General features: G+C 50.6%; 1 protein-coding gene across 1 annotated transcript in view; it reads right to left on the bottom strand.

Moving 5' to 3' along the window:
- LOC144168667 (neprilysin-1-like) overlaps window positions 1-18,865 on the bottom strand; it is a 77,983-nt gene extending 59,118 nt beyond the window's left edge. Inside the window, exon 1 of the mRNA XM_077697609.1 lies at window positions 18,535-18,865. Coding sequence (XP_077553735.1) covers window positions 18,535-18,536 — 2 coding nt within the window. The 5' untranslated portion in view covers window positions 18,537-18,865. The remainder of the gene's footprint in view (window positions 1-18,534) is intronic.
- Window positions 18,866-26,614: the final 7,749 nt, after the last annotated feature.

The following is a 26,614-nucleotide window of genomic DNA, read 5'->3' as shown; positions in this document are numbered from 1 at the left end:
GCCACCGCTCCTCATTCGCGTCTTGCAACTACACCCAATGCGGCCAACGCGCCACTATGGAGCACTCCATGCTTGCCCTAACGACCCCTTCCCTCAAATCTCCAGCAGCCAGGAGATTCAGGAGGCCCTGGTACGCAGGGCTACCGAAGTCGCCGCTGGCCTTCGCCTATATCCGCTACTCTCTCTCTCTCTCTCTCTCTCTCTCTCTCTCTCTCTCCTTACGGCACAAGCCGTTCCCGCCGAATTTCGTAAATCACGGTACACAGGGTAGACGCGCGTTCTTGTCGTGGCCTGTAGCGTAAATTCGGCCTGTACGCTGTGGTAGTTAGACTGTACGCGACTACTATAGCTGTCGCGTACAGTCTAACTACCACAGCGTGCAGTACATTGCCCAATATACACTTTTGCACAATTGATGGGCAACCGGTACACAACACCCGTACGACAGGGCACAAACTTATCGTCGTGGTTGATGCTGCAGCCTCGTTTTGATTTTCTCGGTTTGTTATCGATCTTTATCTGTATGGCCGGGCAAACACGGCTAGGCCTGAGTGGGGCTGAGAATGCGACTCGTTTGCGGAAAAGTGTACATTGGGCAACCAGGTAGATGTGTCAACACGCGCCTGCGCGAACACTTAAAAAATAATCCAACAAAGGACACGTCCCCCCACTTATCAGCGCACTGCCGAGCACGGGGCTGCAAGCCGGGTATTGATGAATGCGACATTTTGTCCACACATAAAGACCAGCAGGCACGAGAAGTTGCAGCGTATCATGTCAACAAGAGGCGAACCGGTTGTGTAAGCTAGCCTTCTCTGACGCTGCACGAGGAGGAAAAAGCTTTTTTAGATGCCACCTAACTCTAGCTGTGAGCGGTTATCAGGCCTTTACGCGGTTTTATCAGAGGTTTCAATATTTGTTGATTTTCACCACATCAGATTGTACGTGTCGGCTATAAATTTGTGTTCCTTTCCAATAAAATACTAGTTGCGAGTCAGCGCCTGTCTTCTGAATTTCTTCTGTGTCCCTCGTCGTTTATTGCGCTGTTACTTTCCATCATGAATACGTGCCAACTCGCCCAACTTTCCATATTGTTGCAATATATTCCTCATTATTTTAGATTTATTCATATTTATTTTTAGCCCTACGACCGTGCTTTCTGATTGTATTTCCTGGGACATTTTTTGCAGGGGTTAGCTGTCTCAGCAATGCATACAATGTCGTCCGGAATCCTCAAATGACTCAAATATTCCCCGTTTTCTGAATAGCTTTCTGAATACCCCCTCCAGACATGCTGTGAATAGTTTTGGCTTGATAGTGTCTCCCTGTCTTACTCCCTTTTGGATGGGGAATTTATCGCTTTGCTTTTGAAGTGTTATCCTGCCCCTTATATGTGTCGCCTAGAAGTTTTGTGTAGGTCTCTTCTATTGGCGCCTAAATTCCTTGTTAGGTTTATTTATATTTTTGCACTTCCAGATGAACCACCCATTTGGCTGAAATGCTTGTGAAAATGCCTATCTAGCCTTTTTTCCGTGTGGGTGTTGCGCACTGCGTACAAACACAAACTTTTTTTCTTTCCAATTGGCTGCTCATGTTATTGTTCACCGCCGCTGCTGACACCGTACACCCCTCGGGCTGTAGGTGTGGCCCAGTGGTTGGGTTGCCGGTTTCACGGCGTAAAAGTCCTTGGTTAGATTCCCGGGGCCTCCCTAACCATATTTTTTTCTTGAGGCTTCGAGGTTTTTCGGTGCGACTGACGGATAACGCTTGTCGTAAACAGCTCCACTGTTAAAAAGTCCCATTGTTATTGCCCGAACGACCTTGAAAAAAAAAATGGCAGCATCTCCACTCCGTGGATGATGGCGAGGGTGCGGAGTACGGGGACTCGAAACGACATCCAACTTGCGCTCCGATTGGCATCCGATTTGCGACCCGACCGTCATTCGATTTGAGCCGAGAGTTGCACCTTGATTCTTCCCTAAATGAAACTGCAACTCACGGCTCACATCGAATTTCGCTTGATTTTCGTTTTATGGTGGTGCGCGCACTGATGGACGCGGACGGACATTGGGAGGTCCTAAGGTACTCCGCCATGTTACAAAAGAGGGCGCAAGCAGTTTGACTCTCGAGTACGAACTCACGGTCGTGGCCTAATTGGTAAGACGACTCACACTAACTTTGCCTGGTCTACCATACACAGGCTCGAATCCTGCCGGTGCCTGTGTGATTTTTTGCGATTGCAAATGCTATGCGCACGGACGCAGACGGACACTTTGCGGTACTAAGGTATTTCGCACCTAAAACAGTTTCATCCTTTTACTATTTGCGAGCGAAGGATGAAACCGTTGTTCCGAATCGATTTCGGATGCTGAGTACCTTACGCAAACAGCCCCCCAGTGCTGCCGCTGCCCAAAAGATCCGGGAAAGAATCGGCTACTCGACGGGCAACTGCAAATCGCGTGGGAACGTGCAAAGAACGCGCTTCGCAGGCGTGTGCTTGCGCAAATAGTTTCCGCAGTTGGCGATAACGGCGTCGACGCGTGGGAGCATCGATATCCATCGCACCTCTTAAGGGGAAAATCAAATAAACTCGGATGCAGAAGAACCGGACAACAGCCCTTCTTGCACATCACGACCGTGATAAGGCAGCCGCAGATACCTGCAGTCATGCACATGCATGGTGAAACGCAGGAGAAAGGATTATTTGCTCCTCCCTAACTTCATCTGCGGTGTACTGACGTGGCCGACAAGCTTTCGTTACTGCCGAGTGAAAGAGCCTGCTTGGAACACGTGTGGTCTAGGAGCCGGGTCTAGGAGCCGTTCCGCTCGTACAGACGCCGACCCCAACGCCGATTTTTAATGCGCAGCATTCTTTACCGAGTACCCCCACAGCCGGGACCGTGTGACGCCCGTGCAACGCCCCACAACCGGGACCACGTAACTCCCTACATTTGCACACAAATGCATAACTTGCGGAAGTACCGCATTTAATCATTTGAATATTGTAGGTGTAGATAACTGAGGAACAGAATTTAGAAAAAGAAAACAAAAACACCAAGGAAAGCAAAAGGGAAACAGTGGGGGGTCGTCTATTTTTCTTGAAACAGTTTTCTAAACCCCACGCGCATTACCGAGCAATAAGCACTGGACCCCTCCCATGCAGCGTCGTCCAGGCTTGTGCGTGGCGCTCGCAAAAAATCCATCGACGGACAGATACGTAACGGCAAGTCCTGCGGCATGCTGAAGCACCTTGTCGACGTAAGCGGCCCCAAGTCAAACCAGAAGCACACATTGGCCCGGGCCCTTCACGAGGCCACAAGGACTCACACGGTCGACGAACTCATCTCCAAACTCCTTCAGATGTACCTGCCCATCCGACACGACGGGGATGTGGTTACACAACTCCCGGACTACCGAGGCCCTCCTCGCCCCGTACTGGACGAAGACTTCTCCGTTGCCGAGGTCAGACAGGCAATCTTCGCGCTCAATCGCAAGTCTGCGCCGGGTCCCGATGGGGTCACTAGCAGAATGCTGCGAAACCTTGACGCCCCATCGTTTGCCTTTCTGACCAACAAGATCAACGAGGTCTGGAAGAATGGCGTTGTTCCTGCAGAATGGAAAATGGCCTGCACGGTGCTCATCCCCAAACCCGGCAAGGCCCCGAACATCGAGAACCTCAGGCCGATTTCTCTAACGTCTTGCGTCGGCAAGGTAATGGTGCATGTCGTCCTTAATAGACAACGGGGTTTACCCGTTCAACATGATTGGCTTCCGAGTCGGACTCTCGACGCAGGATGCCATGAAACCTATCAGGCATCAGATCGTGGATGGCCGTTCCAGGGACGTAAAGGCTCTGCTCGGCCTGGACCTCGACAAGGCTTTCGATAACGTGCTCCACACCTTCATCGTCAAAACAATTTCAAACCTGGGTCTCGGTTCCAGATTCCACAGGTACGTTATCTCTTTTCTAACGGACCGGAAGGCCAAGCTTCGCATTGGAGACTTCCGCTCCGACGATGTGCCCCTCAGAGGACGGGGAACTCCTTAGGGCACCGTAATCTCCCCCATGCTGTTTAACATCTGTATGATTGGTCTTTCAGAGAGGTTGTCACGAGTCGAGGGCGTCAAGCATACCATCTACGCCGACGACATCACCATTTGGTGCTCCGGCGGCTGCGAGGGAAGAGTTGAAGAAGCTATGCAGGAGGCGATCGATGTGACCGAGCAGTACCTCCGCCCCACCGGACTTCGGTGCTCCCCCGCGAAGTCGGAGCTTCTGCTTTACAGAAAAGAGAAGGGAGGCAGACCTAAAGACTGGAAGCCAGTCTCCGAAAGTAACATCACTCTTCGCACCGGTGACGGGGGAGGGGGGGGGCTGATACCCAGGGTAGACGTCATTCGGGTCCTGGGCATGTTTGTCGAATTCAATGGCGGGAATGGAACGGCTCTCCGCAACACCATCGCAAAGACGGAAAACGCTTTCCACCTCGTTCACGGAATTGCAAACCGACACCGAGGCATGAGGGAGGACAATCTCCTCAAGCTGGTCAATGCCTTTGTTCTGTGCCACTTCACGTACACGATTTCTATGCACAACTGGCTCAGAGCGGAACGAAACAAGCTCAACGCTCTCATCCGTAAAACAGTCAAAAGGGCTCTCGGATTACCCATCGGGACTCATACACAGGATCTCCTCAAGATGGGGGTACACAACACCGCCGAGGGGATTGCCGAAGCCCAAGAACGCGCGCAACTCGCTCGCTTGAACACCACAGCAGCAGGGAAACGCATCCGCGAAGAGCTAGGTTCCCCTTCTTAAGGATCCTCGAGGAGCAGTACCCCGATCCCTAGGTGCATTCGAGAGAAGTTCCTAGTGGCCCCCGTGCCCCGAAACGTACATCCTGTCAACAACGAGGGCAGTCGCAAGGCGAGAGCAGTAGCAATCCTCAAACAGATCAAGCAAAAAAACATTAGAGCAAGCTTCGTTGACGCCGCAGAGTACAGCAATGGGAAAACCTGTGCCGTCGCTGTGGTCGACTCCAGCGGCAAGATTTCTAACAGCTTCCATTCGCACTTCAGACCCCCAAATCGCCGAGCAAGTCACCATCGCCCTCGCCCTGCTAGACGTTCGTGGGACAGATCTACGGTGATTCCAAAACGGCAGTCAGGGCTTTTCATAATGGCCGCATTGCTGAGCAAGCTGCTCTCCTTCTTAGCGTTTGGAGTCCAGATGCTTTCACGCATCATACAATTGACTGGTTTCCCGCTCATGTAGGATCTGTCGCGGCTGCTCCCCCGAACCTCAATGAGTGTGCTCACGGGGCTGCGCGCGACCTCACTGACCGCGCTTCCTCTGTAAGGAGAGCTGACTCGCCTCCCCCTTACGGCCACAGGGATGCTCCCTGCTTATAACGTGGTCACAAAATTCTTCTACATGTCTACAAGGGTCTTTCCACCCCCTCACCCCAAGTTGAATAGGGCGCAAGCCGTTTCCTTCAGACTATTACAGAGCGGCACATATATCCTTGTCTGGCAGTTCTGCACAAAGTTTAGCCCGACGTATATCGCGACGAGCCTGCCTGTCCTGCGGACAGACCTCTACTCTAGCTCACATGCTCTGGGAGTGCGGGTCCGCATACCCCAAGTTCAGCAAGGAGGAGGGGGACTCTAGACAAGCAAATCCTGGCAGTCCGGCATGCCCGCGACCGGACCTGTGGGCTAGACCTGCCGGTCCCGACGTGGGACTAGCCTTGTGCGCGACGAGCTCGCGTCATCGCCGGACCCTCAATAAAGTTCTTTCACTCAATGACTCACAGCTCACGTGACGTCAGTCACAAAAACTGTGGCGTTATGCACAAGACGGAGCAGTCGCGCCAACAGCACCGCGGCCGCCTCAGTACGTCACGGGAGCCCTGACGTCGGCCGTTTGGGTCGAAGCGCAGACGACGTCATGAGCTTGCTCGATGGCGCGGATGAACTTTTTCGTGCGCGCAAGGACTAAAATTGATTTAAAATATCTTCTACTCAACGGTTACGATTTAAACTTCCGAGGGGGTATCTCCATGTACACAAAGGAAGCTTTTGACATAGTTATCTGAGCTTTAAAATTTTATGCCAGTACTCCTTTAAACATGTGGTAGATTTTAATTACGTGCTGCCACGGCTAACCACGAGTGGTCGATCCTCGAAGACGACACAAGTTGTGGCGTGTCTTCAACGCTGCAACTCCCGTACCGCACAATGATTTGTCCAAAGGGCTTCGTCTGCGACGGGGTAAGTGTTACGCTCCACCACTTCTGCTGCTGTGGCTGGTGTGGTGGTTTACTCCGTCGCACTTGGCTGAGCTGAAGAAGAGAAAGCGAACTCGGAAGCTGAGGCCCCTGAGGCCCCCAGCTGTCAGGGGCCCCGCTCGATCATATGGAAAAAAAATGTCTTGAGTGTGCTCGCTGCCCGCGTTGAAAGTTGAAGGTAGGAGTTTAACCTCACCTTCACACCAAAGCTGGCTAACTCGTGACAGGTGGGGAGGAGGGGGAGGTGCCCTCACGTTATGGTTGACAACCTTCGAGTCCATTTCAATTTAATTTAGTTATTCATACTCCTCTTCCTTGTTTTCCCGAGGTTTATGAGAAGACGTATTGGACCAAAAGTCGTGGGCACACAGCTTGACCGGGCCTAAGAAGCCGCATATAACAGGCCCCGAGCTCGGCTCCGGTCTTTTTCGGCACAGGTCGTTTCGGTAGTCTTTTCGATACACGGACATCTAAGTGCGCCGACGTTTTGGTATAAGAAAGGGTCAGACATGGGAATAACGGAATAATGTCTGAAGAACATTGTAAATTGTTTAAACCTCAGGGACGTTATATGTAATTATTGACAACTGAAAGGGACACTAAAGTGAATTGGTCAAGCTCCCGTTTTTGCTTGCACTGCGTAGACTGGCTCAATTAGCACACTTTTCGTCGTTTATCCGGTTGACAAATCGGTAATTATTTTACAAAGCGCGAAAGAAGAAAAACTACCATGCGCGGTTTGCGGCGGCCGCACCAACTACGGCTGTGACGTTGGGAGGAGGGAGCACCGTGATTGGACGATGCCCAAGGTTAGCAATCAAGCAAGTTTCGGTTTCGGTTTCGGTTCTGTAAAACACAATCAATGGCGTTGTTGGATGGGCATTCTCAATATCTCAGTAATCATCGTACCGCGCTTCTGCCATGTTGTCGGCTGTAAAATGCATAACATAAGCCTCCCAGGACGGCTTGGAATCGTAGCATTCACTAGCCGAGGCCTACGCAGTGCATGAACGCCCTCCGCGTCCCTGCAGACGCTCAAATGCCATGCGCTTTTCCCCATATTTGGAGCTTGCCTCACTCATGCCTGTATCGTAAAAAGCGTGTTCGCACCAGGCCAAGGGTCTGTTGATTCTGGCCTGTGCCCACTGCCCGCAAACAGTCGGTGCTTATGGCAACAGCACACCAACGAGAACTCGCTAGCGCGCCAGTGCCAGCCTGCGCGCGTTCTGTGAACTAGTTCGTGGAGCAATGAACGTTGCGGCCCAAAAAAAGGTGAACTCAGTATAGAAAACATCGGCGGAAAACGAAAAAGTTAATATAAAAAAAAGCACGCACCCGCGGGGATTCGAACTTGCGACTTGCAAAACAGTTGCGCTGACATATCTAGAGCTCCTAACAATTCGGCCACGGGCGCACGCTGCCGTTAGTGGAAATATAAGGTATATAATGTGTAACCAGTTTACACTTTTATCTAGTTTTAGCATTCCAAGCAGCTTAGGTGACTATTTGTTGTTTTGCGCTCGTGCAGTAAGCATCCCCCAAGTTCCACAATATCTCCCGTCTAGCAATTGCATTTCTTAGACGGAAAAGCGTTCGCAGATGCGCAGTCGTGCTGCTGGCCGCTGTGCTTGTTCGCCCAGCGCAAAAAAGGGCTTCCTGCACCCTAGTTTTACGCTGTACGGTAAAAATATCAGTTGATTTTATTTCCTTAGTACCTATATTGACTTCGCTGACTCTTCTCCCGCCTTCAAGAGGCCTTATATTTTCCTACTGGCGTACCAGTCAGCGAAGCGCCGCATGTGCGCTTGTGCAGCGCTTGTGTGAAGCGACATTGACTTGGAGCTAGATCCAGTGTACAAACTAACCAAGTAAAGAAAGGCACATTCTTCCATTCACAAACGTGTCCTGGCTTCGTTTCAATTGAGCGAACGTCAGCGGCCGGCGGACGAAACGCTGGGCCGACTGACAATGTCTGAAGGCCGGGGAGCCGTGCAGTAGCGCAGCCAATTGCGAGCTCGGCTCCTCCCGACGTCACACGAAAACGCCACAGAAAATGGGCGAGCGTAAAGAGAGGAAAACAGCATTTTCGAATTAATTTTTCTACTAAATAAAATCGCGTAAACGCGCCCAGAGTGGTCGAAACATGGCCTGGGGACTCCGGACTACAATTTGCGCTAGTGATCCCGCAATGTTTACATATCACTTCAGTGTCCCTTTAAGCACTGCCCTACGAGCTCATACACAATTTCTGCCAGAAATTTCAATGTATTGCGCTTGACAAGGAAGTTCATTGCGATGACGACCCGTTCAATAAAGCTAGTGGATTAGTTGAACCGCATAAGCGTGATTGACATCGATTCGATATTTCTCGCTGAATGGTCAGCGCATGGTTATTTAAATGTTCAATGGTTCGGAGTAGGCCACTAGCGGGGTCGTTCGGCTTCAGCCCGCGCCTTTGTGCTGTAGCCTCTGCAGGCTGTCTGAGCAACAAGCGTTGCGGAAGCTATACGTCTGCGCACACCATTCGTAGCGTAATTCTCTAGGCGCCACTCCGTGACGCAATGGCCGCCGGGCCAGCCCAACCCTAGCGGCTCCCTTCGAGCTGGGGAATCAGCAGACCTAGGCGGACGCCAAACAAAGCAACGACAACGTCTGTTTCCTTTCGGGATGACGAAAGCTGTGTCCACTTAAAAACGCATCCTGCGTGCGGCCCTTTCGATGCCGTTTTAAAAACGGACCTGCGCCACGACTCGGGGACGGTAAGCTGCTTGTGCCCGTGGGCGCTTTTCGCTTTGGAATGAGCCGCCGGAAGCGCGGCGCGGACCAAAGGGCGGCCCGCAGTTCTGTTCCCGCATGGGCGCGGCGGCCGGAGGGGAGGAACCCCCGAAGGAGCGCGGGAGAAACAGTGGACGCGGCAGACGTGTTGAGGACTCGAAAACGAGAGGTCCACCCATACCCGCCTCCGTCGTAGACCCCGAATCTAGACGAGAAGCTTCGGCGTGTTTCCACTGCCAGTTACGACCGAACAACGACCCGACCGATCGAAAACGAACTACTGACCACGGTAGAAGAATAGACTTCTTCCACCGTGCTACTGACTGCTGGAACTGTTGCGCGGCACCGACGGGAGCAGCAGCGCGGGGGTGAGCAGAGACATTGTATTCCTATTAAACTGTTGTCTGATGCCATCTCTCGTGCTCACCTGTCGCTCTCCAACCCAAAAGGGGCCCGTAAATGTGTAACGGCTTGCCGACTAGCAAGACCATCACAGCTGCGCAACATGAGTTCCTCGCCGCTGAAAGTTCGACGGCCATGCGCAAACCCACGCACGAAGCCGACCGCTCCCCAGCCCAAAAAGCGACATTTTTTTTCCTGATTATCGTCTTTGTGCTAATCGTGCTGCGATAGGAAAGTTGCGTTGCGCGACACTTCTGTGCCCCCCCAAAACCTCCTTCAAAGGCGGCGCGTGTTCTAACCGCCGCGTGCTCTCTCGTCTGCGCGGGTAACCTGCAGGTTTTTCGCCCGTAAGCCGTGGCGGCCAACTGTTTGGCAGATGTCTGTGAGTGACAGCTGCCTGCGCAGTGGAGAACTTTTCAATAAAACTAAAACCTTACGGGCTTAATAAAATATGCTTCTTGTAAGAAAATACTTTTCTGTATGCCATGGCGTGTGCAGGCCGACACAGCGCTTCGATTAATTGTGAATCTGTGATGGACCGGCAATCAAACCATACTAACTTTGACGCCTGATAAAATCCGTTATATAATACTAGACATAAAGCCAAGAGATGAGTTTCCGGAAAGCATAAAATTATGTATAATTTATCACTGATCAAAGAGCATAACATAGGCTTCGAAAATTTTCGCATATTAAAGAGGAATCATTATCATCATCATCGTCATCACCATAATCATCATCATCATTAGGGCCCCCAAAGACGCGCAGTAACTCCGGGCCCCGAAGTTTCCTAATCCGGCACTGGGCTCCACACCTACACCTCACCATCAGGGCAACTCTTAATGCGGGCCACTCAGCAACTCCGATTTTCCCTGCCTAATGAGCTAACCAGTCCCGCACGACAAGGCAATAGTTGCCAAAGACATACGGTTCCCGATCTCACTTGGGCGATAGGCCTACCTTGGGCTATATGTGAAATCCAAGATAATTCTCTAGGCAGTGATAATCAGATTATTCACACAACTGTACCCTTGAATAGTGCTTCAATTCCGTCACCGCGAAGTGCCCGCCTCACTAATTGAAGTGGTTTCCGGGACTCAATCGATACGGCTGCGATATCTGATTTAAAGGAGCCATGAAGAGAAAATGCAAGTTGGTTTTATTCGAAAGATTTCGTGTTTTATAGTGCCCCCAGCGCTTGTCCGGATACAAACGGTGCTTTATTCACTGAGAAATTAAACAATTTAGGTTAAAATTTTGATTTACCCGCTCAATCGTGCGTTTTCGTGGTCCCAAGTGACATCACGGGAACCGACCGCTCTGCAGCCTAGAGTACCTTCATTCACGCATCCGCCGTACAGGGTAGAGACACGTAACGCTGGCGCCGCCATGTTCGGTTGCTCGCTCGCCGCCGAAGCAAGTCATTGTGTCAAATCCGCGCTAAAATTATCGCCGCAACGCGGTTTACTGAAGAAGTTTGAATCATATTGTCTGTTTCGCGTTGCTAGGTCTCGTGGGAAACGAAAAGAATAACGCGTTGAGCCCGTTGGCCCAATTGCGGCGGCACGGGACCGTTCAAAGGTTGTCTCCACCCTGTACAGCGGTGTTGGTTTGTTCCCGCGTTTCTTTACGTTCCGTAACCTAGATGGCGCCACCATACCGTGGCAAGCGTATGGTTTGTTTTTGCCCGCATTTAAACCTGGCTTGTTTTTGTTCTGTGAGAAAATATTCGTTCCCTGAAACAGTGCTCGCTCGACAAATGGGGTCACGTAAGACACCGTTGCTTGCGTCAATCGGCCAGTGTCGTCTGAGACAACCCCAAGCCCCGTAGTGCTGTGCAGCTAAACCAAAGCATGCTGTGCGCAGTACGAACAGCAGAACGCATCAGTACTTCTATGTTTACATGTGCTTTCGTAACTTCCACTGTTGGTCCCATCATTCTTATTGCTTTGTAAAGAATGTGCCCTAAATTTAAGCGCAAATCGCTCGTTCGTCTAGTTTGTAAGCTCTACCTAATTTGCGTCTGCTTCTGCCAGCCTCCGCCAATCGCAGAGCTTAGCCCATGTGACATCACAGGTTCTGTTGCGGGAAATGAGCTGGTGGGTCGCATGACCATTCCCGTTTTTCCTAATTATGTAGCTTATTTGAGCGAAGTTTACGTTAAAAGTGGTGTCAGTATGATTCTAACGAGACAATCTTTTGAATGAACCAAACTTGTGTTTTCTCTTCATGGCTCCTTTAAGTACCTGGAATTCTTCAATGCGTGACGCCTCTAGACACCACACCAAGCTTATTGCTCTCTCCGCCCTCTCCGACACACGTCCGGCTGTTTACGCCTTTGGGATTAGCGTCATGCGCTTATGCGCCGATGGAAGCGGAATAAGCGCAATCGCTCCCTCAAAGGACGCATTGATGCCCTCACAATTGAGGCTCTAGAATATGCGTGCACTCAGAACATCCAACTGGCTGTCCTTCTGGGACTCTCTTAGTGGAACACTGCATACAACTCGAATTTGGCAACTAATCTGTTCCATGTCTGGACAGCCACGACGTTCCACGCACATAACATCGTTGCGGCTGCAGACAGGCCTTATCTTGGCTGATTTAGCTGGCAAACTTCTTTCCTTTTCCTTTTTTGCCTCCTCCCCTACCTCCTGTCACTTGTACCACTCAAGAACGTATTGACGCAGAATTTGCATTTGCTGAACTGCGTGCAGCACTCATCGATTGCAAAGGACACACAACACCAGGACCGGACATGATTACATACTCCCACTTAAGGAAACTTCCGGACTCCGCTCTAGAAATTCTTCTAAATTTTATCAATGAAGCATGGTGAACAGGTTCTATCCCCTTTGAGTGGAAGACTGCTAACATCCGCCCCATACCCAAACCAGGCAAATTACTTTCGTTGACAGTCATACGCCTAGTTTACCTTAATCCCTGTGTTGGAAAACTTATGGAGCGTATGGTCCTACATCGTCTCACTTGGCTTCTCGTACATAGCCAATTCTTTGACTGGACTATTACTGGGTTCCGCGCTCACAGGTCGACACAGGATACAATGCTGCAAATTCAACACGATGTGTACGCATATCCGAGTGCATACCAACAAAGACCAATCGTGAGTCTAGACTTCCAAAAGGCGTTTGATGCAGTTTCTCACTCTGTCATTCTTGACCAAATCCGGATACTTAGGCCTAGCTCCCGACTGTACAACTGCATTCATAATTTTATGACCACACGACTTCACTCTCTGGTGTCAGAGGACCACCGCCAAACCCCTGGACTCCTACCACGGGCGTTCCTCAGGGATCTGTCCTTTCTCCTACTCTTTTCAATTTAGCACTTCTCCCCATGCCTCGTCTGCTTCATTTCATTCATAATCTCTCCTTTGGACTGTACGCCGACGACATAACCCTGTGGTATTCTACCCGCAGCCCAGCTGAACTTTCCGACACACTTCAGGCTGTCATTGATGCTGTCCACTCTTTCGGGTCAAGCGCAGGTCTCACACTATTTCCGCAGAAGTCTGAGTATCTGGTGGTCACTGACGAGCGTTTGCGGGCTAAAGCTAACGACCAACGTTGTCAAGTAGAACCCACGATTGATGCCACCCCTCTTCCACGTAAGGCCTGACTGCGCATCCTCGGCTTCGACCTGCAGGATTATGGGAAGGCCTCACAGTCGCTCAATCGATGTAAGGCTGAAATTACCCAACTCACTCACATAATCGGCCGGCTGACCCTAAGTCGCCAAGGTCTACTAGAATACGATATTACACGAGTTGTGAACTTTCTAATATATACTCGCATTCTTTACGCCCTGTCATACGTAAAATTAACGTCATCGCAGCGATCCCAGCTTGAGCAGCTCCTCCAGCATGCCACCAGTCTGGCTATAGGAGTACCTAGATATACCCCCTCGCTAAGTTGGAGGCTGCTCAGCCGTTCGCGTCACTGTCAGATCACGTTGATCTTCATCTGGCAGCACAACATACTCGTCTCGAGCTTACTTGGCATGGCCGCCTTCTCCTATGCTCACTTCATTACGAGGTATCTTCCTTACCAGACATTACAACGACGTACCCCTCTTGCTATCCCTTCCCTCGCAGAAGAGTTCCTACCATTCTAATCAACGTATCCGCAACCTCACATCCAGGACGCCGTCGAGCTCAAATATGCACACTTTGCTACCGCTATGGTGATCTGGCAACAGTGATGTACACAGATGCCGCCTTCTCCCCCAAAGACGGACGCGGGGTCACATTAGTTGTTCCTCCGACACACCCGTCCTTGTAGAGAAGATAGTCGGCGTTCCTTCCTCCCTGCTCTCGAGGCTCAAGCAATCACTGACGCAACCTTGACCTTTGCCTCCCCTGGTAACCACATGACCCTCAGTGACAGTCAAGATGCTACCGCTTGTTCCAGGAGCAGTTGCTTCCCATCAATATGATGCGTACACTCCACACTCATCCGGCCAAATGCACTGGTACTAGCTACGTGCTGGACTGGGTTCCTGGTCACGCAGGCGCCTCGGGCAACGAGCTGGCGCATCAGCTGTCCCGTGCTCCGTCCCAACCGGGAGACTCGGAGACGCCATGCCAGTCCCTTTCCACCCACCCACTCAGGCGCGACAAGCCCGTCTACATCGACGCCAGACTGTACAAGTTAGTCAGGGATAGGCGAACTGTTCCGTCTCCCTTTCACCTATTACCCTGGGCAGATGCTTGTCTTATCCGGCAAGAGCAAACGGACATACTTCCAACAACACACATACTGCATTGATTAGAACACCACCGCAGCCCTGCACGCTGGTCGAAGTGTTTTGGCTTTCCCAATACGCCGCATGTTCTTTGGGGCTGTTATGCTTCACAACCATCACTCTCGAGTCATCTTAAATCCCTTACACCCGCTCCCGCCTATCTCCAAGACTGGCTCGAGCCACCGGAGGGAACGGGTCGAGCGGCTTGGTGACGAGCTTTGGTGGCTCACGTTCGTCAGGTTCTCCCATCTATATATATAAATTTTTTAAGTGCAGAATACTTTAGGGGCTCGCCTTGTCGACGTAACTCGCTCGCTGGACCCAAGTGGAGCCACACGGTGTTCCGTCGTAGCGGCTGTCGTCGCGGCGTAACCCAGAGTATTCGAAAGACAAGGGGTTTATAGCCATAAGCGTTCGAAACTCGTGAACCGCTGGCGCTTGTCACATCTCCCGTTGTTTAGCGCAAATAAAACTGTAGGTGCATTTTAGGCAAAATATACTTAACTAACCGGCAGCGCCCGCGTTCATTTAGTTAGGATCGCTCGTTAGGTTGGTTTTTACGATAGTAAGCGAAAAAAAAGTGGCATTGCAACGCCGGCACGTGCGGGAGGAAAAGTAAGCACAAAAAGAGGAGAACTCCCACTGGCGCAGTTTCAGGCAGGGGGCGCGCGATAACTGCGAAGGCGGGAAATTTGAATTGCATTAGGTGGTAGCTGTGGGCGGATAACGGCGCTACAAGCCATTATGGCAATTTACTGCTCTGCACTTCCGACAGTTTTCACATTGAGGGAACGGCTTTAATATTTTCTTTCAGGACCCCGGACTTGGGGGTCTTTTTTTCTTTTTTCCTCTTCTGTGCCAATAAAGTTTATGAACAACAACTCTCGGAAGTGCACTCCGTAGGCCCAACGTTTGGGTTCGGGTGTACGGCGTGAATTGGTACCTGCTGCTTGGCGTTCGCTTCAAGCATGTCGAAATGGAGCAATCGGATAGACGCCGGCTTCATAACGCGAGGGACACAGCTTCAATTTCGGCCACGGGAAGCGTTTTTTTTTCTTTTCCTTCACCCACGATCATTCATCGTCATCGTCAGAAAAGGTTGGTTTTCCTGCATGGCGTACTGGCGTACAGCGGCATCAGTGAGGACATTAAAGCTTCGCTTTAAAAAGGAAATTTGCGGCAGAGGGATGTCATTCTCGATAAAGCGCCTTGTTGAAGAACAATGAAGGAACTAAATGCCGGTTTCTTTTGCAAATATAATAGACTTGTCTATTTATAATGAACAAGTAAATGGTATACAGTTTCGGATTAAAATTAAAAAGCTGGACCTAGGTGCTCGTATCGGTCATTGGACATTTCATTAGAAAACAAGATGGCTGTGGTTGTGCAAGATTATTCCTTTAAACAAAGGGGGATGGTCATCATCGTGTCCTTAACACTGGCTTCTGAATTTTCAAAATCGCGTTTGCTCGCCGTGCGAGGCTCGCAAACACAGAACGCATCATCTGCTCTGAATAGTTAGGCATGCATGTTTCCGTGAGCGGAGTTTTTTGAACTTGTTCTTTCGCAACTAAATGCGGTGTCCCGCATACATTTTTCTACGCTCCTTTCCTTTTTGGAAATGAGGACGAGATTTTTATGAATGAACTTCGCCGCGACAGAGGCACCTTTCACCATAAGCACACCACGTACGCACACCGCCTGAAAAAAGATCAGTTTGCCAAATATTTAGCTCTAGCTTTCGCGCCAAAATCAGTTCACATCTTCCTTATGTTGCAGATTAGTTGCGCCGGCTACTTATTTTGTAGCATGCTAAAAATAGATAAACGATTTAGACTTAAATGACCGCCGCTCGTGTTCACCTCGCATTTTTTCGCGGGAGAGATTTAGCCAATGCTGTGCAGATGGAGTTAGGAAAAGAAATACTGGTGAGCCATTCCCCTCCGGGAAGGTATATGACCAGCGAAGCTTGAATTCCGGAATATACAAGGCCTCTCCATTGCTATGACAGAAGAGAGGAGAAATTTAAAATGGAGAGCGGCAACGTAATTGTATTGACGGCGGGACCACCACGCCAAGGAGCCGGAGGATACTAGACACGCAAGCGCTTGCCATGGAAGAGAGCGGTGCGAGCGTAGACAATGATGAGGCGTACGAGTGGTATAAGCTTGAGGTTCAAATCATGGAGAGAGATATGGAGAGAGAGAGATATGGAGAGAGAGAGAGAGAGAGAGAGAGAGAGAGAGAGAGAGAGAGAGAGAGAGAGAGAGAGAGAGAGAGAGAGAGAGAGAGAGAGAGAGAGAGAGAGAGAGAGAGAGAACTTTTATTTCTGACGAGGTTCAGTCCTAGCGAGTGTCCTTTAAGTGAGGAAGGCGCGCCAGGTAATCTTGAGCCCTATAGTGGTGGTCAGGAGCTCGGGTGGGGAGCTCCCGTTTTTGAACGGCGTGCGACTTAAATAATGGTGGCGGCGTGAGCCTCGCGCTTCAAAGAGACGCGGAGCATCGGCTGTTTCTTGTTGGCGCGCATGAAAAATTCACGGAATACTAGCTGTATAAAGCGTCGCTTTAAATCATTGGGCTTTGCAATAGCTACGTACTTCCCAACGCCTCCGCAATATCCGCACTGCACAGCGACAAGAATCGTGTGGGGTAGAGAAGTACATAGCGAGACGCGCCGAGGGAACCACGCCGCGTGCTTAGCACCGCTCGCGCGATAAGTGGGCCGGGAAAAGAGGCTGGCTGACACAAAACAACGGACGTCGAGGAAAGCTGTGGCCGTGACCCGTTCGACTGCGACGCACAGGCGCGTTCGAAGCTACGCGCGCGTTGCCCTAGACGTGACGCCGCTGTGGATTCTAATTATCATCACTCATCATCGGCGCGTGCTTGGATACCGCGTGGCTATGTGCTTTTTGTCGGTCGCACTGTACAGCCTCTTGGCTCTGTGGGCTCTGCAAGGGTGAAACGGCCGGAAGGCTTCTCTGAAAGCGGCTATTGAGAACGCGCAAAATTTGACTTGCATTTTTGTTAGAATGAAAGAGAGGCATCGTCCTCAACAGTAATCCCGTGGAAATGCCCGGACTTCAGAAGAGTAAGCTTTGGGGCCTCAGAGAGTGAGGAAGTGTTTATTGAGCATATATTTACATGGAGATGTTTTGCCTCTCGTCAGAGGGCACAGGTCTCGCCGGAGGTGGGGAAAGGGAGAGGCAATCAAATATCTGGCTGTGCGCACTAATTCGCTAATGACAGACTATTTAGAGTGGGCTGTGTATATATTAGGAATTGTCCAAGCAACAATGCAACCTATTGTGCCCGTTCTCGCTCTCTCTTTTCCATCAGAAGGGGGAGCGCACAATTTCGCTTCGCACGTCTTACGACAGAGGCGAACTGGGAAAATGCGAACCCCTTGGCGAGAGACCCACGCGCAGAACACCGTCAACTGTGACATACGCACCCTCAGTTGACCGCTCCTTTCATGTGTGTTTTCCGCGAGGTACAATGGGAATAACCACCAACTCCGCACATGTGGTCTGTGTCGAAACGTGCGCGCCAGACGTTACAAACGTGCCCACGGCATATTTAATGGTCTTTTTTGGGACATACTGGTAAGAGAGCTGCGTAATCCTCTGAAAAATTGGGCTACACGAAACTGCCGCTTTCAGCCCTGGGTAATTGAATTTACGTGGCGTCAGAGAGTTTCATTCAGAGGCACCGTAGTGGTACGCGACAAACTCCGACCTAGCATTCGCATACAAGGAGCGATGCCAAATCAGATGAGACAGAATTTCGTTCAGTACAGAAAAAAAATTGACAATCGCTGTTTCATGAGGAATTGTTTGAATTAGTTCCTTCATTTTTGCTCTTTTTTTTATCCCAGGACACCAAATGCCCAGGCACCCCTTCAGCTTCTCCAGTGGAAAAATAGGAGACGACAGATCTCGAAGTCATCCGTCTTAGACGGTACGGCTCCGCCTTCTGATATTATTGTTGGGTTACTAGTTTTATTTAAGGATTCATGGAATCATTCGACTAATTGATTTGTTGTAGTCCATTAGTGCTGGAAATATTACTGTGTCTGGCTTGTCGGTCTTGCATTTTTATCTGCCTAGTTTGCATCTTGTGTGGGGCCTGCAGAGCAATATAAACGTCTAGAGCCCCGCTATATAAAACCTATGTAAAACTTATGTTACGGATTCTTACAGACGCTGCTACTGAAAGACAAAAACAAAGTACACAACGAGACAACCTGACGCTCTGGTGAGGGCAGGTGTTTTCGAAACATCAGAAAAGGAGAATATACTCACATTTCCGCCGGCGGGGGCCGGTTCAGGGCTTCGAGCGTCTTGTCCGCTCGAGGGACGCAGCAGTTATTGTTCAGCGACGGCGCCGACCTCGGCGTGAGAAGGCTTGATCACAGCAAGGCACTCGTCCACAGGGTCAGGGCGGGCTTGCTTCCGCGACCCGCAGAAGGAGAAGAAGCGACAGCAGGCCGCAGGGCCACCGTCGATCCAGCGGTGAACTCGTCACGCACGTCCGCTTATCGGAGACGACGATATGTGTATCGGCTCGCCTGTGTGTGCGTAAGTGTGCGCGAGGCGCCCTCCGCCTGACGTCGTCTCCGGCGTGGGAAGTCGCTGCGCAGCGGCGGCGACAAACTCAGTCGACGCGCATTGCCCTCTGCGCCGCATACATAGGCCCATATCTCACGTCTTGTCCTTGGCGGCGCCGACATCGATGCGTCTACGTTTGATCCGCATATCTGTAGCGGGAAATGCCTCATTCGCGTGGACGGCTCGATTGTCACTGTCTTTCGCTCAAATTGAAAGTTCCGGATGCAAACGAACCAATGGTGCACGCCCCGGGTGAGACCAAGGCGGACGTCTACCTGCCCAGTCTTACTTCGGGGCAGCACTCTCTCCCTCTTTGTTCTTCTGATAGTTATAAACAAGTGGGGGTTTTAAGCACGAAACATGGGCTATGCAAAACCTGAGCAATTAAAAGGTGTCGTTCCGGTGAGAGTCACCACCGCAGGCCCTTCTGGGATGAAAGCTGCTGACAAGTTAAAAAAAAAAAAAAGCTTGCGCCGACACCCCATTTGGGAGAATTGGCGTACAGCCGTAAGCTGAACCCTGTCCTCCGTCGCGCTTGCTTTTCAGCCTGCTCTTTCCTTCTGCGCCTCAACGCCCTGGCTGGACACGCGACAAGAAAGTGCGCAGAAAATAGGGAGTTTTAGCACTCCACATGTTCCGTCTGTTCCGTTCGTGCCGTGTTACCCGGACCCGACTGGGTAATTGCGCATTCTTTCCGGCCGGGTGGATTACTACTGCGGGTCGGCCCTCGTCATGCCCGCGCATTCGTTAGGCGCGGGGGAGTTCCTTTTCGGCCCAGCCCGCGCGCGCAGGCGCAGTCGGTTCCCGGTCAACACGGTACGAACGGACAGACGAGCGGTACGAACGTACGAGCCGTACGAACCGACGGCGCATGTGGAGTGCTAAAACTCTGTAATACAGTCGAACCTCGTTATTGTGACCTAATATATATAGCTAATTAATAATTAATAATTATATAGCTAATTAATAGGATTTAGCGAACAAGATACGGAGATTCTTTAGTCGTGCTTCGTTTCAATGACGCCTATTCTTTTTATTACGAAACCGAAACCTCGAGATCCGCGTTATGTCGGCTATAACAAAGAAATATTTGGTTCCCACGAGGCGCAATACTCGACAGCTAGCATATTTAAAGCAAAATTACAAAGAATTGAAACAAAACAACCATTTTCTATAGCTTGAATAACTGCGAAAGTAGAAAAGGCCATTTATTGCGTGGACACTGTGAAAAACTTCATTCCGCTGAGCGTGTGAAAAGCCACCAGGCGAAGGTCACATCTTACTTCAAGTAAATAAAAACGCAGGCCTGTTTTGCCTTAAGAAGTTTGTTCTGTTGTAATCTCACGTCCTCACGTCCCGGTCTGTTTAGTTTGAAATTCCACAACGAAACAGATAAGGGTTACCTCGTTTATAGTGGGTTTGAAGCCTAGAACAACGCGTTTTTTTTTTATTTAGGATTGTTGCGCGAGCCAGATTGCCGATTTGTTAGAGCCGATTTTTACCCCTATGGTTACAATGAATATCGGATATAACGAACTAATTTGCTGATCACGTACTGCTTCCTTATAACGAGGTTCCACTGTATCTCCTATGCACGACACACTGAAGCCCCTAGCAGGAGCGCCCAGCGTGGGCCTAAAGAGACTCCGGTACGCGGAGGCTTCCTACTTCGGTTTGGTCAGCATCGCCGCTATGTGCGTAGCGGCCGCGGCAACAGTCGGTAGTTTTTCCTTCTTTTTTTTCTTTTTGCTTAAGTAAGCGGAGAACAGGTGGAATTTACCGGATGGAGCGCAATATGTGTTCCTGGTTGTGTGCAATAGTTGCACTGGGCTTCAGACTGATGAGGGAAAAAGAGGCGAATTCGCATTGGATGCGGCAGTGCTGCCCACTCGGTACTTCATTAATGTTTCCAGTTCGGTGGTCTCCTGCACGGCGTCGTCTGCAAAAGGGATGACCCCGGGCAAAATGTTGCCTTGGAAGCCCTTCAAGCTGGACGTGAAAAAGGCGGGAAAAAAATGTCACACCTTCAAGGAGGAAACAAAAAAACACTAGCTTGGGTGCGAAAAATGTGCGGTCTACGCCGATGTATCCACTCACGCTGTATGCGGAAAGCAAGGCCCATACAGATTCCCTGTAATATGGCTCGCTCCCGAGGCTAGATCTCGAGGCGGCATTCCTGTTTTTATCGGGAAGGGAGGGGGGGAGGGTGGGGGGACGGTAGGCAAAGGGTACTGTGACAAAATAGCACGCGACAAAGGAGCGCAGAGACAAAACAAGACACAGCACCCTGCAAGAGTGGAGCGCACTGAAACAGAATTGGGCGGTGTTCTCGCGGGCTATGTTTCTTACCGTGCTATCTGCGCACGGTCTCTTAACTGCTGCTTAGATAACAAAAATAACTTCACTTTTCTTCTCATTATGGTCTTACCTACAATTTCCGACATCAAAAAATTTACACAAACGAATTAATGATTTCACCCAATCTCTTCGTTTGGCTTTCAGGGTGGAAATCATTTTCCAATCTGAAGTGAGTTTGCTTATAGCGACTTGAGTTAATTTATATCTTGAGTTAATTTTTTATGCCTCTTTAAAATGCAACTTTTCGTAAACAGCAGTTTTGGGGGACTGTGTGATTTCCGTACCATACATTTTCATTGCAATGACACTGGTCCTACGGTACACTTTGTTATAGCCCTTCGACGAAACCTGGTCGACGATCCCAGCCCCATGCAGCGTGCTCTCGACGATTTGGCGCGTCGGCATCGCCCGGCGTCAACCCACGTTAGCGCGCGTCTCCAACATGCAACAAAAAAAGACATCGAATGCAAACCTTGCCTCGGAACATGAGACCAGTTCGTTACGACGGGCGCAGAGCGGCCAGGGTCAAGGCCCTGATCGAAACGCTAAGATAAGCGGAAGAAGAAGAAGAAGACGCAACGGGGGTCGCCCTCTGCACGGGCGCCTCTCTACCCTAGTTTTCGACCCCGGCCACGATATCAGTCACGACGCAAGACGTGCTGGTGACGTGCGCCTCTGTCGAAATGGCGTTTTCGGAAGAAGCGGAAGAGGCGGCAATAGTCATGGCGCTCACACAGACTGAAGTGAACAACTTGCAGAAAGCGTATGGCAACTATAGAAAAAGGCGGGTATCGCTGACGGCACTCAGAATACTCGGAGGAGTAAAACGACGTCTACTCGAGCAGAAATTCGAACTGATACGGACACCGGCTCACCCAGGGATGGAGGACAACGAACTCGCCCACCAGCTCACCCGAGAACTTGAACACCGGGCAGAGGAGCACGAGCCGCAGGCCATAACGAGTTACGCGGACATCACGATCCACCACACGGAAGGCAGACGGCGTTACCACGACCCGCACAAATCGCTCAGCAGAGTGCAGCAAACGACCTACAGGCAAATACAAGCGGGATCCTTCCCGCACCCCTATCTCCAAAGCAGAATTTATACCCCGAGAGATGCGAGAAAGAGTGCAGCTTCTACGGGCAGTTGTGCACGCTCCGGCACGTCAAATGAGAGTGCGATTTCACCGAGACCATCCTCCCACCCTTACCCAACCTTCCACCACCCTTCCCACACCCCTTAACGAGTGGTAGGAGACCTTGCTAGTGTTGCATTCGTTGTCATCCCACCGCTGAAAACCCGTTGCTGCATCCGGGAACGCCGACCCGACCCGAGCTCCGTCGCCTCCGACATGCGTGTGGTAGCGTGGTTTGAAGCGAGTGGCCAGCCAATGTTGCAGCCGTGAAGAAGTCCAGAAGCCGTAGGCAAACGTAACTGTTTACTTCATAGCGAGATATGAGCCGAAGCCAAAGAACAATGCCCCGACGGGCGAGGTTACAGTACAGGACTCCAGCAGAGCGACAGCATTGATTCACTGCTCAAACAGGGATGAACTACAGCGCTTGAGGGGGTCTTATTTATATACCCAAAGCGCCAACGGTCAAAACAAGCGTTCCCTCTAGATTGTGCACACGTCACGAACGGCACAGACACATACAGCACTATTTCCAGAGTTCGTGAGCGGTCGGTAGTAGCGGCGCACGCTGAGTCCGAGAGAGGGGAGAGAGGAGGTCTCCGCAGCGAACGCGGGCCCTCCGTGTCCTTGGGACAGGTCTCTGCGTGTTGCGTCGGCACGTCATCGAAGTTTGATCGCGCCGACAGCGAGGCGCCTGTGATCCAGACGTGTAGCGACGCGTTTAAATTGTCGGCTGCAAGCGTGAGTCACCGACAGGGAGGGCCTGCTTGAAAGGCGCACGTAGTGGAGGCTTCGCCGCACAGCCGAGAAGTATTGAAGGAAGCACAGCGGCGGGCTCATTCGTAACACTAGCCAGCCCCGCCTTCGAAGACCAGCTCGTCCTGATCTCCAGGGCCCAGGCGGCCGCGGAAGAATATGGATCCCGTGAAGAGGGAACCGGCCCTTCCGGCACGTAGAGAGAGAACAATAAAGTTGTTCTCTCTCTCTCTTTCTCTCTCTCTCTCTCTCTCTCTCTCTCTCTCTCTCTCTCTCTCTGTTGCGCATAGGTCGGCGTAATCACTCGTGAGTACTCATTTGAATTCAAACTCACGAGTGAGTACGGTGGTGAGTGAGTGCACACCCATATTTAAAAAGTGAGTGCGGTGACGAGTGAGTACAGGCGTGATTATAGTAATCGTGAGTACAGTACTCATGAGTAGAAGTACTCATTAGTACTTATACTCATGAATACACAACTCATGAATATAAGTACTCATGAGTACGAGTACTGCTCATACTCATGAGTACTTATACTCATGAGTAATGTAGTCACGAGTAGTGTACTCAGCAGTACTGTGATCGCGAATACAGCACTCGAGAGTGCATGCACTCGTGAGTACATGCACTCGTGAGAAAAGCAGTGCAAATAAGTTTAATCATAAACTCGAGTCGGGATACACGTGTAGAGTCGCATAAAGTTAGTGGTGCCGCTGCACCGCTTAACTCGCAAGGATCGTAAAATCAGACAAAGAAAACGGCGGCTCTTTTCGGGGTTACCGTGTTCCGGCGGTTACCGTGTCCCGGCGGTCGCCACCTACGGTGTCGCACGGTGAAGGGTGGCGGCCGCCGGGCAATGTGAGTTATGGTGCTCTGTTCCTACGGCACGTCTTCATAGCGGCCATTATTTTCGTTTACAAATACGCTGCTTAGGGAAGCGCGGGTGGCTAACCCCACCACTGCAGAAGAAACGGCCCTGGCTCTCGCCATAACCAAGACGCCAACACCGACCGTCGTCCTGTCAGACTTACAGCAGGCGCTACGCAATTATGAGAAGGTCAACATCTCAGCCTAGGCCCTAAAAATTCTCGTGAAAAGACCTCCCGACCAGCCCGTGATACTGCTGTGGACCCCGGCTCACACTGGCCTGGGAACAAACGAGGTAGCTAATGAACAGGCCCGAGCATTAATCCCCTGGGCGAGCACTTCTCTTGGTTTTACGCATGGATCCGCACTCTAGTTCACTGGGTACGCCCTCACCCCATACCGAGACATCACACAGCACTACCGCCTCACCCGCAGAACACTACCCCGCCCAACGCCAAACTTACGATAGAGGAAGCACAGATGTGGCGCACTCTACAAACCCATTCCTTCCCACATCGCACGCAGTTACAGCACTCCCATCCACACCTCTTCCTCTCCGCAGAGTATCCGAGATGCCGCAGCCTCGACACGCTATACCACTATTTGTGCGAGTGCCCAGCGGACCCTTACCCCCTCTTCCCCACCCCCACCCACTGGGAGCAGGCCTTGGGTAGCTCTTGCCTCGTGGATCAACGGACCCTGACGCAACGGGTGCTGCAGGTCGCTTCGGTCATCTGGGCTGAGGCCACCGCCCCAACCTGAACCCGGTGTCTCACCAATAAAGTGTTTTTCTCTCTCTCTCTCTCCGTTGCGCTTGCTCCGTTCGAATGTTACAGGGGAGAGGGGGGAGGCGGCTAATAATACAAGCACTACGTGCACTGAAGCCGCTCTTTCTCGTCTTCAGCAGTTTTAACACGAGAGTGTTGTATTCCAGGATACACGAAGATTAGGCTGACGTCATATCCGTCACGGAAGTGACGCCAGTACAACGAAGCAAGCGGCCTGTAAAGGGTGCACCCCTGCACACAGGGTCTTCTTGCGGAGAAGCAACCTTTAGTACTAAAGAGTAGTACTAACTGAGAGCGTTGACGGAAGCCATTTAAGTGGAAACAATAGAGCAAACAATTTTGTAAAAGACAAAAACAGACCCCTTAAGCGGAAAGGGAAAAACAAATGCAATAAATATTTAATCAGCTACATAAATATGCAGGGAGGCAGAAAGCCAGATAAGTTGGTGGAAATTGAAAAGCAACTTGAACGGGAAGGAATAGACGTGTACGCTTTAGCCGAGACTCACCTCCGGCACCTAGAAGCCCCACCTATCATAGACAATTATGTCTGGGAAGGTTGCAACAGGACCACAGGAATGAAGAAAGGGGGAGGTGTTGGCATGCTAATCAAACAAGGAACCGACTGGCAGAGAGTGCATGAAAGCTGTAAAGAGCATCTATGGGTTAGAGGCACCATAGAGGGGAAAAATACATGGTTAGGAGTAGTGTATCTGTGGACCGGAAGTAGTGCTAGCGAGGAAAATGAGGAAATGGTAAACTGTTTGAGAAGAGATATAAACGAGTTCAAAGATTCGGGCGAAATAATCATAGTTGGAGATATGAATGCCCATATAGAAGGTTTGGATGGATACACAGACCACAACGGTTCTCTAGTGATAGATCTATGTCAGGAAAACCGGCTTGTAATAGTAAACACGGAAAGCAAGTGTGGCGGACAAATAACGTGGGAAAGCGGTAACAGACAGTCCAGCATAGACTACAGTTTAGTATCCGAGACAGTATACGGAAGGCTGCGGGAAATGAGGATAGACGAAAATGGAACAGACAGCTTGGGAAGCGATCACAAGCGGTTTAGCTTGCACTTTGGAGGCGCAACCCGGACAAATGTAGAAATATGTACAATAACAGGAACCAATTTGAATAATGAGCAGTTAAAGATCATCGCTGATGGATTGGAAGATGAAATCAATAAATACCCTGGCAAAAATTGGGATTACGACGAAATGAGTGCGTTCATAAACGGTAAGATGAATGAAGCAAAGCAACGAAACCGATGGAAAGGGAAGAGAAAGCCGAGAAGCTGGTGGAATAAGGAAATAAAAGAGGCTATTGACCAGCGAAGAAAGGCGTCGAGAGAACATAGAGAAGCAAAAAGAACTGGTATGGAACCGGAGGTAGTGAAGGAGAAATGGGATATCTACCGTGGGAAAAACCAGAAGTGCAGAAAATGGTGCAAGCAAAGATCAAGCAGAAAAGCGAACAATGGATGGCAGAAATACGGAAGAAGGACAAAAGCGCATCCAAGAAGTTTTGGAACCATGTAAAACCACTAAGCTCAAAAAACGATGACCATCAAAAATTCCTGATTGATGAGGAGGGGGAACATTTAGAAGGAGAGCACGCGTGGGCGCATATTCATCGAGTGATTAGTGAGAAGTTTAGGACAATAGTGGTAGGGAAACCAGCACCGATAACATCAGCGCCACAGAAGACTGCGGTAAAAGAAATAAGTTTGAGCAACCTCGATTGGAAAAAAAGCAGAGCAAAAGGTTTCCCCCCAGACAGCAGTGGGCCCGGACGGAATACCAATGCAACTGATAAACCTGCTTGGACCTAAAAGTAAGGAATCATTTATAAGGGCAA

Source organism: Haemaphysalis longicornis, unplaced genomic scaffold (assembly GCF_048455015.1).
Source record: "Haemaphysalis longicornis isolate Haplotype H1 unplaced genomic scaffold, Haemaphysalis longicornis Haplotype H1 scaffold_2, whole genome shotgun sequence".
NCBI classification, from domain to species: Eukaryota; Metazoa; Arthropoda; class Arachnida; order Ixodida; family Ixodidae; genus Haemaphysalis; species Haemaphysalis longicornis.
Note: the sequence above shows the minus strand (reverse complement) of the source record. Positions and strands in the feature narration are given on the sequence as shown.